At 36.3% G+C, this 15,029-nt stretch overlaps 2 protein-coding genes across 2 annotated transcripts; both read right to left on the bottom strand.

The window, feature by feature from the left end:
- Nucleotides 1–6,864: 6,864 nt before the first annotated feature.
- LOC115231847 lies at nucleotides 6,865–12,728 on the bottom strand. The gene is made up of 2 exons (XM_029801766.1): nucleotides 9,307–12,728; nucleotides 6,865–7,489 (listed from the first exon to the last, which is right to left on the bottom strand). Exons 1-2 carry the CDS (start codon nucleotides 12,726–12,728, stop codon nucleotides 6,865–6,867), a joined length of 4,047 nt encoding a protein of 1,348 aa, XP_029657626.1.
- Nucleotides 12,729–12,744: 16 nt separating this feature from the next.
- Nucleotides 12,745–13,827, bottom strand: LOC115231846 (trichohyalin-like). The gene has a single exon (XM_029801765.2). The coding sequence runs from the start codon at nucleotides 13,825–13,827 to the stop codon at nucleotides 12,745–12,747; it is 1,083 nt and encodes a 360-aa protein (XP_029657625.2).
- Nucleotides 13,828–15,029: the final 1,202 nt, after the last annotated feature.

Below are 15,029 nucleotides of genomic sequence, written 5' to 3'. Positions count from 1 at the left end.
ATCTTTCTAAATTATATTCATCTAATCCCACTGAACTGCCCAATATTCAAGTCGGCTGTCTCTAATCTTCCTCCTCCATTACACATTCCATTTGTAGAGTTTGTCTGCCTTCCCCAATAGATTTAGCATATTGAATCTTTAGAGGATTCCTTAATCGATAAGGGAAGTTTTGTAAATGTCATTTAGCATATTGAAAAATTCTGATTTTGATTTTACCATTTAATGCTGAAATAAATACCTTTGATGGGTTAGAAGATATCCCGAGTTGGTCTTGTCTTACTTTGTGGATTTTGTTCTTTTTTACTAATTTATATTCAAACTGTAGGTGAGGATGAGATAACATTCCAAAGATTATTTTAATGGCTTTTACCGTGATAAAGTATTTATATTTAAACGATAAAAATAAAAATGCTAAATGGCGCCAATTTCGTAATTAAATAAAACAAAATAATTCAATGCGTAAATTATATTTTGAATACCTGAATCATTCACTCCGATATGTTTTCTATCAAGGAATTTAGAATTGATCAGCAATTAATGACTATTTCAGTGGCTAGGAATTTCGAATTGCTATCGATGTTGGCCAATCATTCCATTATTGTAGTTTTTGGCATCTTGACAACTACGAAGTGGGTTTAAATTTTTTGCTTAATTAATGGCTGTTATAATTCAGCAAATTTACAGAGCCATTTGTGGGTCAAAGAATGCTATTTAATTTGTTCTAACAATAATTTTATTCAATTTCAACTAATAATGGCATGCTTTTAAATTTCAATAGTTAATAAAAAATGTAAAAATGAACATTATGTTAATAAGGATATGGAAATAATGAGTATTCAATGTTAACAATAATATTCAATGACTCATAGTTAAAATAATTTAAATTGATAATAATAATTATGTGAATTTATGCTTTTACAGAAGGTGCAAAGGCAGTTACTAAGCACACGAATACAAAATAACACTTTAAAAATAATTGTTTTATTCATTTGTTCTTTAAATAACTATTTTAACAATCCAAATCCAACTAGTAATTGTCCCTTTTGCATTCGAGACCTCCCCAGCCTTCGTCCCGCAAACATCAAGTTCTTAAAACACGTCTGCCTCCTTATCGCGCGGAGAAACATGAATGCAAGCGAATCTTCTCGGCTAAGACAGAGGATCTCTGTTACAATCATGCGCGGAAACGCGCAAGCTATTTTTGACCGGGATCTGATCGTTCTCTGTTTTTTCTTTAATCGGTTCACTAGTAATTTAGTCTGTAATCTCGCAAAATTCATCAATTTAAGCAATAGTTACAATTATTTGATAGTGCTGATAAAATATTATTTAAAAAATATTTAATTTTTTTAGTAAGCCGACATCAGACGTGAGACGAAAAGGAGGTGAGGGTAAGGAGTTTTGGGGCATTTGTGCTGAATACATAGTGACCTCGCTCCTAGAGAAGTATCGGGACAAGTACAGCACCAAAACGGAATACCAAACGAAATCAAATTACTATTCATGAATTTTTATAAAAAAAGTTCCTGAAGTCATATTTTGGTGTTGTGACAAAAAAACTTTCGATTTATTAATTTTCGTCTCTATTTGTATGAATTTACAATGAATATGAATAAGGGGCTTCTTATATCAAAGAAATAAAATGATGAATCTCTTCTGACAAAAATAACACCTCTCTTCGCAGTTGGCAACAAATTGTCTGACTGGGAATAATCTAAATATATATTTTAAATCAAATTACGAAAATTTTCAATAGATTCTGGAATCGAACAATTAACCAAATCATCCATTTCTTCCATAGTCACCACACTCATCACTTAAATTATCTAAGACATAAGATATGTATAACCAGACTATATCGAAGCGTTTAACATTATCTCGGATAATCAGCTGGGAGCTAGAAGGGCAATGCCAAGGCGCAAAGGAACAAGCACTAATAAACCAGTGTGTCAATAGTGAGTATGGAAATAACTTATTTGCAACGTGGATCGATGTCAGAAAGGCATTTGATTCTGTCAATCATGAATTCTTATGTCAAGTGCTTGATCAGTCTGGAATTCCGAATTGGATCACAAATTTTTGTGAAAACTTTAATCAAAAATTGGAATGTCATTTTGACACTTAACAAAAGAGAATTGGAACTGTAAAATGGAAAGAGGAATCTTACAAGGAGACTCACTCTCTCCACAAACTCTCACTCTGGTAATGGATCCGTTAAGTAGGAGCTTGAATATGAAGTTCCCGAAGGTGCGTATAGGTCAAAATGACCGTTCACGGTTTCATATTCAACAAACCATTTGTGTTTATTGACGACCTGAAAATAATTGCGCTGAGAAAGAAGACACCGTTCTAAAATGATGGAAGATGTCGATGAAATTTTGATGCCGTTGGCCTCAAGAGGAACTCGGAAAAGTCTGCGACTAACTGGACTATGTGAAAGATACAAAATGTCTGAATGGGTGTGCTGGGTATCGATACCTGGGAGTCTTGGAGGATAGAGGAAGTGATGTCAAGAAATCGAGGTAATGAAAACAATTGCTCGAAACGTGAAAGAGAGAATCGAGAGTCTTGCAAAAACAAAGTTAAGTGCAGTAAACCTCTTTAAAGCGATAAACGAATATGCACTCTCTCTCTACAACTACTATATCGGATTGATCGACATTGAACCGAGTGAGTTGAGGCCAACACCATTAATCGAAGATGATACATTCAACGCTGTTTAAATGCATTCAGGAACCGAGTGCTGATATCGTGGAGTCCAATGTATGGCTAGCCAATGGAACAATGGCCCAAGGCCGAGGCACTATATGCTTGGCCCAGGATCGCAATTTTGTTTTTCGGAGAGGCAAAGCCTAATTGTAACCCTTGCGGCTCGGCAAAAAACCGTGGATCACCTAGCTACTCGATGTAGCAGAATGCTTCACGGGTCATACATGCGAAGACACAATGAAATTGTCAGATGCATACATCTACACGTCTGTCGTCAGTACGGATAAAGAAATGCAAGGAATTGAAAGCAACACTCAGTCCAGTCGGTCGTGGAAATAGTCGTGTTGAAATCGAGTAGACATGACGTTGCAGGACCGACATTGAAGTTAAAAACAACAAGCCAGACATTTTCGTGCCTTGATAAAATGAAAATGAGATAACGATAATCGAAGTCGGGTCACATCCCAGGAAGGTTAAGAGCAAGTCGAAGTAGAGAAACTCCACAAGTATATCTACTTGCTGGAGAATTGGCACAGATTCACAAGGCAAAAGTCACGATAGTCCCTGTCGTATTGACATGGGATGGGGTAGTGCCAAGTTCTATAAGTCCTACATGAAAAAGTTGAATATAGAGGTCCCACTAAGGCGTACATTCAATCAGTGACAATCAAGAAAACCCTGGAGAGCATGGTCGTTGAATACAAACATGGCATGAAGGTCGACAACTACCAATTGAGAGGAAACGGATAGTCTTATCGCTAGAGGAGAAGAACTGGGAGTGTCAGTTGACTTGCCAGAGGAGTCTGCTTTCTTTACTGCAATACGAAGAGGAGAGGTGTCAAGACATGACCGGTCAACGGAGTAGTTCCCCTAAGAGAAGAGAGAAATATCAATTAATTTTTAATTTTTAATTTTCTTTTTTGTGTTTTAAATAAATTAATAATTAGAAATTTATGTATAACCATGGATTATTGAATTTATTCCCTTTATTCCTCGATATCTTTCGAAAGGAATTCGTTAGAAAATGAATGGACAGATATGTTATAACTGTACACAGCATTTTCCAATTATCAACCACTTTTTTTCACTGTTGTCCGTCATTTTTGACACTTCCTGGTTATCGTTTGATTGAATCTTTCGACAATTCCTTGACCCGAGGATTATTGGGCCTTCTGTGGATTTGTTTGATGTTAAATCAACGCGTAGTTGTGTTATTTCTTGTTTTTTGAATTCAGACCCATTGTCTGATTGAAGAAATTTGCATGGTCCATTTAGGCGAAACAAAGATCTCAAGTTTTGACACACTTCTTTACCAGACTTATTATAAAGTGGTCGTGCAAATGCAAATCTATAAAAAAAATTTCAAGAAACCAACCTACTATAAATGTCAATGACCGTTAAAATCCATTTGAAATTTTCGTTTAGTGTTGAAAATCTTTTCAGATCTATTATGTCTATTTGAAAACGTTCATTAGACAAGAAGCAAACACATGGTGATTTATATCTCCAATCTACAATTAAAAAAAATCTTAAACTTTTAAAGGACGCGAAAATTTGCAAACTTCACAATTTCGAATGACTTTTCTGATAATGTCATTCTTGACAGTGAAATATCTTTGTCGACATTCATGTTCAATTTTATTTACTCCTCCGTGTGAAAACTCATGTAATGAATTCGCCACAAGCTCCATTTCGGTTTCATTATCGAGGGATATGACTAACTTGGGATCACTAGATTTAAGATAAAGTCTGTAAATTGATTACAAATTTACAGTACCTGTCATTGATAATGGTTTAATTAATTTTTAATTATTTATTGGCTAACCTAAAATAGAAATAAAAGAATTAACTCATTTGTTAAATACAGCAACATGAGGACTGTTTTGCGGCCATTCATAATCGGTGTGGCAGGAGGTAGTGCCTCTGGAAAAGTACAGTTAACATATTTCCAACCAACAGACATACTTCTGCAACTTATTAACAGAAAAAATTGTTTCTCAATATAACTTGAACGACATCCAAATATTCACTCTCGACAGCTTCTACAAGGAACTCAACCCCGAGGAATTAACCGCAGCGTACAACGGTGACTACGACTTTGACAATCCAGGTCACTTTGTCCCACTTACAAATAGAAGCATTTGACATGGATTTGGCCATCGAGAAACTAAATGATGTGATGCAGTTTAAGCCCGTCGAAATCCCAGTGTACGACTACAAGACACACAGTAGGTTGGTGCTAGAATTCGACTGTGTTAGAGTCAAGGACAAAGTCAAGGAATCCCGCCGTCGAGGGTGATCATCATCGAAGGAATCCTGACATTTCATAACAAAACAATCAGTGAAATGTGCGATCTTAAATTATTCCTCAAATGTGATGCAGAAACTAGGCTTATTCGTAGAAGTTAATGTTCGTATATAATTTCGACAGTTCGGAGAGATATGCAGTCACGTGGGAGGGACATTGATGGAATTTAAAGGTCTATGAGCGGTTTGTCAACCCAACTTTGATCGGTTCTGCGCCCCTGTTAGAGTGTTTGTTAAATTGATAGACCGAATCCAAGGCAAATCTCATAATTCAGTCCAACAACAGGATTGAAAGTTGATGCACATTTTAGGCATTGATTAGATTCAATTGACGTTATCGGGCAGCATATAAAATACAACCTGTCACAAAATAATGAAAATGATAATTGATGATTTTTTTAATTTTTTTAATTTTTTTAACATCGAGACTAAGGTAAAAACAGGAAAAATTAAACACGGAATGCACTATTAAGTCTTTTTGATTTTCCTCCTATTTTTTGATGATAAAAGCGGGCCCATGAAATTCCTCAACGAGGTCGGGCAGTCCATCGGGAGGAGGCTCAAGGACACGAAAGAGGGCCTCTGGTTCCGGCAGCGCATCGGCCTGGCCATTGTTCGGGGCAACGCACACTGCGTCCTTGCCGCTGGGACTTAATATAACGTGCTTTTTTCTAATAAAATCTCTCAAAATGTTCATCGATTAGAGATAATTTAATTGCTACTAATTGATGCGAAATTATTATTTATTGAAAAATAATCATAAATTTTATTTTGATAGTATTCACCAAACTATGAATATAAATTTTATCCAATAACAATTAACGATTGAAATCTTTTAATTTTATTTTCACCGACATTACTAAATTTTATAGGAGTGATTCTCAAATTTTTTTGGTGTACCAAAAAAAACGTCAATGTACCAAACCAAGTTACAGTGCGACCTCGAATTGGGAAATTTTTCCCCAATTTTGAGGTTTTCCCCAAAAAAAGGTTTTTCATTAAATTTAGGTCTCGCCTGTTCGATATCTCTCTTAATAATATAACCGAGACGGGTAACTACAATTTTTATTTTTTAATAAAAAATCAGTTAATTTTAATCGAGTATTTTGTTTTTTTCGCATCGAACTCATAATATTTGCTTTGAATCTGAATAGATCAAGTACATTTTCCGGAGTCTCTTGCTTAATAACATTTAGCAGCATTGTGAATGCGCATTCCGTATTGTTTATAACTTGTTGATCATCCAAATGTTCCATAAATTGTTCGCTGCAGTCCTCTTCATCACTACTGTTATCATCCCAGAAACTCTCCAAAATCGCATTTTCCACAATATCGGAATTAATCAGACTTTCTTTCGATGTCCTCTTTTTCCCCGACAGTCATATTCCAAAGCTTTTTCAAAGCAATGTTGTATTGAAGTGTCTGTAATCTCGTCCCATGCCAATTTCGAACATGAAATAGCATCCAATATTGTAATTCCCTTTATTGCTTCATCTATTTGCCCTGCAGGATTTTTATCATAGATAATTGTTTTCATAATCCAGTTATTAAAATGATTCTTAAATGCCTTTATTATCCCTTGGTCACATGGCTGAATTAAGGAACTTGTATTTTTTGGAAAAAATATTACGTCGACGTTTGAAAGTTTGAGAGAAACAGCATGACAAGTTGCATTATCAATTAACAATGCTATTTTCCTTCTTTTCTCTCTCATTTCCTCGTTAAATCGAGATAACCAATTTTCAAAAATATTTTTTGTCATCCAGGCTTTGCACGAAGCATCATATTCAATGCCAATTTCTCTCAGATTCACACCTTTTAATACTCTTGGTGACTTCGTACGCCCAATTATAAGCGGTTTATATTTTTCTCTGTGAAACTGCAACACAAAAGAAGTGTCATACGTTCTTTTCTTATTTTATGTCCGCTGTGTGACTCATTTTTTTCAACAAAACTCTTTTTGGAAACAGCTTTATAAAATAATGCAGTTTCATCACAGTTGAAAATGTTTTCTCCCCCATAGTTTTCAAGCAAATCATTGAAAGTTGATCGGAAGTTTTCCGCACCTTCTTTATCAGCTGATCGTGATTCGCCATGTAATATTCTGAATTTTATTTCGAATTGTTTCTTAAATCTGTAAAGCCATCCATTAGAAGCAGTGAAATCATGATTTGAATTTCTATACGCAATTTTACGTGCAATAAGCTTTAAGGTTGGCCCATTAATTGGGAAACCTTTCGACCTGAGATTACGAAAAATCTCGTAAACTTGGGCATTCAAATCGTATCCAATTGTCCCTTCGGATGTTGAGAAACCTTGAGCTAAGATTCCTTCCCTTTTCTTTTTTAGTCGGTATAGCATTCCTTTAGAGATGTTAAATCTTTCACAAATCATTTTGTCCTTATGACCCGACTGTATATCCTTGCAAATTCTGATCTTTTCACTTTGATTTAGTTTTCTAGGCATTGGCTTTCTAAAATTTATAAAATAACTTTAAAAATTGATAATTTCAATTTTTATCAGGTTAATTAGCTAACTAACTAAGTTACCAGGTTAAATAAATTTTAAAATTATTGATTACAAATTTGGAAAAACAGGTTACAATAAATAAATAATAATAAATCAAAAATTATACAAATATATTAATTAATCGTTTATGATAATATAAAATTTTTCCCCGGTAGGGGGTTTATTTCATTAAAAATCATCGTATTTTATAGGGATGGCAAAAATATTTCCCCAAAAGCAAGGTTTCCTTCCCCAAAAAAGAGGGTTTCCCCGCTACTTGGTTTTCCCCAATTCGAGGTCGCACTGTAGCGTTCAGTATTCATTGATTTTAACTTTTCTATTAAGGTCTACTATAAATTATTTTATGGATTCAATGGAAAACTTAAGTGTATTTCAATTTTAATTTTAAATCATGTTAAAATTTTAAATAATTTAATAAATATATTGTTGATGATAGGCTTTTAGCTGTCAAGTCGCGTCTACGCTCGGGTCGGCGCTGCGCTCGCGACATATTATTAAATACTAGCTCAGCAGTTCGCTTCGCTCACTGCGAGCTAGCTCCTGCGGAGGCCCTGCTCGCTACGCTCGCAGTTTCCTTAAATAACTATAAATTTATGTAGATATATAAATGCGACCTGCTTTGATATAACCTTATTCTAAGGCCTGTGGATAAACGATGTTTGCAGTCCGTCCATCCTTGGCAAATATAAATAAATTTCTCTTCTACCTACCCTTGAGCACCCCACATACAGCTGGCCATGTGAAAAGCACTCGTTCTCTAAAAATAAGCCTACTACCTTTAAAGACTGTCCCTGGGCCTTGTTTATTGTCATAGCAAAACTTATCTTCAGCGGAAATTGTAGTCTCTTAAATCTAAAAGGTAATTCTTCCGAAATCAGAGGTATTCGTGGGATATAAACATCCTCACCTCTGTAATTACCTGTTAATATTGTCGCTTCTATTACGTTAGCCATCAAATTCTTGATAACCAACCTTGTACCATTGCATAATTTAGGTGGCGCTAGATTGCGGAGTAACACAACCGGTACACCTATTTTTAATTTCAATAGATGATTCGGCATTCCAGATGGATCTAAGGAATTTAAAAATTCTACAGGATATTCGCAGGCCCTTTCATGGTCCATAATAACGTCGACCGATTTATATATTCTTTCTCTGCCAGGGATTTTCATTAATAAATCTAAATTTATATTAAGTACCTCATCATTAAGTGGAGCTAATATAGCTCGTTCACGCAGCCAGTCGAAATTCACGTAGTGTTCAGATAGTTCGGAATAGACGGCATTCAATAATTCTTCTGCTGTTTCTACGAAAATACATAATTCTTCCGGTAGCCTAATTTTCTGGTCTTGCATTTCTGAAGTGATTGCCCCATTTCCAATATCTAGAAGGATTTGTGGGAATATGCTATTAACGCCTTGTAAATGTGCACGTACATTTACATCTAAGCTTACCTTTTTCACGTGTGTCCACAAATATGACGATTTGAGGCAGGCATTCAATTCATCCGCAGGCGTCCCTCTTTGAATAATTGGCAGCGTCTGTCTAAAATCACCTGCCAATACAACTATTGCTCCCCCAAATAAATGGTCGCTACAATTCTTGATATCTCTATATGTTCGATCAACTGCTTCGAATGCGCCTTTATGAGCCATCGTACATTCATCCCAAACAATTAACCTAGAATGCATAATTCTATTACCCGTAGTTGAATTTTTTTTTACATTACAAACCGGTTCAGTAGTATATGAGAGATTCAACGGAATGTTGAATGTCGAATGTGCGGTTCGACCGCCATCTAAAAGAGTTGCAGCAATTCCAGAAGATGCAACTGCTAAAGCTAGTTTATTTTCGCTTCTGACCTTAGCTAATAATAGATTTAGAAGATAGGTCTTACCTGTTCCACCCGGTGCATCAATAAAAATGATAGAACCGTTTTCTTCTTGGATGACTCGATTAATTTCTCTGTATACCTCCAACTGGCCAGTGGTTAAGCTTTGTTCTCTTTCTTCCACTATTGTTCGAAGTTCTTCTAAATTATAATGCTCATCAAATGAATTAATATTATGAATATCGCTGATTATAAAACCAAATTCACCTACACTCTTACCAACGATAGATATTAGCAATCTATCTATCATGATTAATCCAATGTTGAAAATCTCTGCATCGAAACTCAATCTATTCTTCTCTCTTAATATATCTTCACACATGCTTTCTCGGTGACCTTCCCACAGTTGTTGTGGATTTGCTAACCCACAATGGGCTAGCATCAAAGTAAATAAATACCTTAGTCGCGATGGGGAATCTGCAAGTTCAGCTTCTGTTAAAGTCTGATTCCAGTGATTATCATCCTCTAAAAGACCTAATTTAAAACAGGCTTCTCTGTATGTTTCGCAGAGTACTCCATCTACAGTCCGTAGATCAGTGAAAGATTCTGGCCCTCGTACGGTGTGCAAAAGTAACCTAACACAATAACATTCAAAATTATTTGGATGCACTGTATATACTCTACCCAATGCATCTGCACTTACAATTCCTGAATGTCCATTTACTGGATTTCCTCTTATCCTTCTCTTAAATCTCTTCCCCGCGACATCCCATGTATAATATCTAGGAACATCAACATAATATATAGTCTTTGCAAATTGATCTGTACGACATAATTCGAAGAATGCCATCAGAGTTGAATTTCTTGCATTTGTAACTTGATTGCGTGCATTCTGCTCTGTGAAATAAATTCTTTGCCCATTTTCCAGGTGAACCCCTAAATGCATAACCAATGGATATCTTTCATGAATCGGATATCCAAAAATTCTCCATGCTCCTTCATTACTGCAGATATAGCGTCCATGTTGATAAAAAGTTGGCTCATCACGTTGCTCTATTGAAAAGATTGCCTGATCCGACCCTTTATTAATGTACTTACATACATATTTAATTGATCTAATTGAATTACAAAATTCCACATTGATATGTGCATCAAAAATCTTACTTAATAGTGGATTATAAGGCACTATCCATCTGTTATCAACTGTTATTTCATTTTCTTTTCCTTCGTGGAGGGTTGCAGTATATCCTCCTTCAGCTGCTCCCCTTCTCTGGTAAAATGGAAATCCATTTTCACCTGTTTGCGTGTTAATTATTAAGTTTTTTGGGTACCCTTTAGAACACTTACCATCTTGCATACACGGTGATGTTCTGTTATATATGCCACACGGACCATGTATCATATTTCTTTTGATGATCTCGTATAATTCTCTATCTTCATTTGGATTTGGCAATTCTGCCCGTATGCAATCGTCTATCTCTGTAGGCCTAATTTTAGTTACTAACCATACTAATATATGTATATGTGGTAAACCTCTTTTTTGCCACTCTACTGTATACATGTGGCATCTTGTCTTCCCAAAAATCTGTCCCTTGCATAGAAGATCAATCATCTTATCGACTTTTTGTTTAAAAACACGTGCTATGATGTCTTGTCTATACTCGACCTTTTGTCCTACAAATATGTTATCACTAATTTCTGGCCATTTCGGATTACACGTAAAAGTGATAAACAGATCCGGAGTTCCGTAATTTCTAACGTATGTCATAGCATCTTGAGTTCGCTCATGCATATATCTTGGTCCTCCCGTGAATGACGAAGGCAAAATAACCATTTGACCTACATTAGACACATTACCGTCATTCATTATGGCATCTCTTAGATGTATATACTCTTCTGCTCTCAGTTTCCGCTGATTCAACCGAATGTAGAGAAGTCTCTCTGCCTCTATTTTCGCATACATATCTACAATAAACTGATTAAATAACTGGCCTGTACGATGTAGAATGTTGAATTCCTGCTCTCTTATCATCAACCTATAAGAATAAAATTCCATACAACTGGTTTTTTTAGTAGTAGTTAAACCAGTCGACGGATTAAAATGCATTACCTTAAAATTGTACCCATCCTCTCCTCTCGGAAATAATAATGGGTACTGAAGTGCATCATATGACCGATGTGTCTCTGAAATTCTCATTAATCCAGTGGATCTCTTGTTTATTATTATGTCTCTCGAGTCATAGTGTTGACCTACTATTAGAATTCCAACCTGGTTTGACGTTGGTGCGTTGTATCGACGGTTATGTTCATTTGCAGGTGTCCTATCTGCATGTATAATTACCTTACAATCTTCATCTGCTGTGGATCTCAGAACAGATCTAAAAGATGAAATATACGTGTTGCACATTTGCAACATATTTTGCAACGAACTAATAATGTTGCCTCGTAGTCTTGAATCTGCTAGACATCTTCGGTTAGATTGTTCTTCGTGATTATCTATAAAGTAAATTTGTAAAAATTTAAAATCCTCGCCTTCACTTGGAAGGAGTGAACCCATCCTGTGATACACTTGCCCAAGTACCTTAAATGTGGGCATATAGCCCGTCGGATTGAAATTTCCACTTGTACCAAAAGATGTCATCTGAAAAACATTATTGTACCTGCGAATATTATCAACGAAGTGCCTAGATGATGGTGTATCATTCCTCAACAGTGTTAAAAGAGGCTCAGGAGGCGGGTCTAAAACTGGTAAACGTACCTTTCCGCGACTGCAGCACATTCCGATAGTTTCCCCCTTAAATTTCATAGCTAAACAAAAAGTACATATCTCCGTTAAAGCACCTACATTACCTAAATTTCTATACTCAATGCCCCTATTATAATTAAATCCAGTGTTTTCTAAACCAATAGAATTTGATACCCTACTATTCCTGCGTGAAACTCGTAGTCGATTTTCTGTCTGATGTTCATCCTGAGTTAGTTGGTTCCTCCTAACTGAATTTCTTCTTGTGTTCCGATCTCGTCGGCATTCCCTTTGTTGTTGTGACTCTTGTTCCCTACTAATAGCCGTTGCCATTCTATCTTGTTCTTGCCTATGTTCCCTCTGTTCTTGAGTCTCTTGTTCCCTACTAATAGCAGTTCCCATTCTATCTTGCTCTTGCCTATGTTCCCTTTGTTCTTTTGTCTCTTGTTCCCTACTAATAGCCGTTGCCATTCTATCTTGTTCTTGTCTATGTTCCCTTTGTTGTTGTGACTCTTGTTCCCTACTAATAGCCGTTGCCATTCTATCTTGTTCTTCCCTATGTTCCCTCTGTTCTTGAGTCTCTTGTTCCCTACTAATAGCCGTTGCCATTCTATCTTGTTCTTGCCTATGTTCCCTTGTTGTCTGTGAGTCTCTTTTCCCTACTAATAGCCGTTGCCATTCTATCTTGTTCTTGCCTATGTTCCCTTTGTTCTTGTGACTCTTGTTCCCTACTAATAGCCGTTGCCATTCTATCTTGTTCTTCCCTATGTTCCCTCTGTTCTTGAGTCTCTTGTTCCCTACTAATAGCCGTTGCCATTCTATCTTGTTCTTGTCTATGTTCCCTCTGTTGTTGTGACTCTTGTTCCCTACTAATAGCCGTTGCCATTCTATCTTGTTCTTGCCTATGTTCCCTCTGTTCTTGAGTCTCTTGTTCCCTACTAATAGCCGTTGCCATTCTATCTTGTTCTTGCCTATGTTCCCTCTGTTCTTGAGTCTCTTTTTCCCTACTAATAGCAGTTCCCATTCTATTTTGCTCTTGCCTATGTTCCCTTTGTTCTTCTGTCTCTTGTTCCCTACTAATAGCCGTTGCCATTCTATCTTGTTCTTGTCTATGTTCCCTCTGTTCTTGAGTCTCTTGTTCCCTACTAATAGCCGTTGCCATTCTATCTTGTTCTTGCCTATGTTCCCTCTGTTCTTGAGTCTCTTTTTCCCTACTAATAGCAGTTCCCATTCTATTTTGCTCTTGCCTATGTTCCCTTTGTTCTTCTGTCTCTTGTTCCCTACTAATAGCCGTTGCCATTCTATCTTGTTCTTGTCTATGTTCCCTCTGTTCTTGTGACTCTTGTTCCCTACTAATAGCCTTCCCCATTCTATCTTGTTCCTGCCTATGTTCCCTCTGTTCTTGTGACTCTTGTTCCCTACTAATAGCCTTCCCCATTCTATCTTGTTCCTGCCTATGTTCCCTCTGTTCTTGTGACTCTTGTTCCCTACTAATAGCCTTCCCCATTCTATCTTGTTCTTGTCTATGTTCCCTCTGTTCTTGTGACTCTTGTTCCCTAGTAATAGCCTTCCCCATTCTATCTTGTTCTTTTCTGAAATTCCTCATATCATCGGTCTCTTGCCTCCTTCTTATAGTTGCTCTTAATCTGTTGCATTCTTGTCGATGTTCCTTTTGATCTTGTGACTCGGCTGCCCTTTTCATAGCCATGCGCAATCTATTCTTTTCTCGTCTAAAATTTGAGATCGAAAACGTCTCATTTGAACTATTTACTTTAATGTTAAATTTATTATCTAGACTAACACTCATATCATCGAAACTATATCGTTTAAAATTATTATTTCCTACACTAACTTTTTTACGTTTCGTGCTACATAAATTATCTAAAACCTGTGTATTTTCCAAATATTCTTTGTTTCTCAATAGGTAATCCGTTTCCATACACTAAAAATAAATCTAATATTAATACCTCTTTACTGAAGTTATTTTCATCGAAACGGATCGATTGATGATCTTCTGACAACTGATGAGTAATCTTATTTTCTCTGACATTACATAAGCCTACACTACCTACATTTCCTGCACCTAGATTACCTACGCATGCACCTACACTACCTACACTTCCTGCGCCCACATTTCCTGCATTTCCTACACCTATATTACCTATGCCCGCACCTACATTACTTACACTCCCCCCAAGCTCAGTTTGTTCGTTTGTTTTGGCATCCACGATATCTTCGGTGAAACTCTCCATATTCTGACTACCCACCATACTAATCTTATTTTTTACGCCACGCAGTAATACATATTGAACATTTAACGCTCTTAAGCCTTGTCTTATCTTAATTGCTATCTGAAGTGGTTTGTCTAATCAAGGTCACTAAGCCTAATTTCCGTAAACTGTAAAGGGCTCTTAAGCCTTATCTTAATTGCTATCTGAAGTGGTTTGTCTAATCAAGGTCACTAAGCTAAATTTCCGGAAACTGTAAGGGCTCTTAAGCATTATCTTAATAGGCTGTTAAAAAATTAATCTAATTTTAATTCAAAGTAAATAATTTTTAAGTGAAAATAAGAATCAATTAAGAGATCCAGCTCGATCTGCGTGCTCGACGGGGCAGGGGTTAGAGCCCAGCAGTACGGTTGCTTCCGCGTTCCGCGCACGGTTTGTTGAAGTGTGCACACACGGCGGCAGACAAATTTTAAAGTTTTTTTGTTATTTTCTTTTTTTATTTTAAAATTTTTTTTTGTGTTTTATTTTTTTTTATTTTTTGTTTTTTATTGTGTTTTATCAAAAATAGAATCTTATTAAAATCAAAGAGCGAAAATGATCATCATAATCTTAGCTGCTGATGATCGAGAAGACTTGCCCCTCAGGATCGCAATGGATATTCTTTGGAACAACCATTGCTTCT

Source organism: Octopus sinensis, unplaced genomic scaffold (genome assembly GCF_006345805.1).
Source record: "Octopus sinensis unplaced genomic scaffold, ASM634580v1 Contig18910, whole genome shotgun sequence".
Lineage (NCBI taxonomy): Eukaryota > Metazoa > Mollusca > Cephalopoda > Octopoda > Octopodidae > Octopus > Octopus sinensis.
The sequence above is the reverse complement of the archived record's forward strand: the minus strand, read 5'-3'. Positions and strand labels throughout refer to the sequence as shown.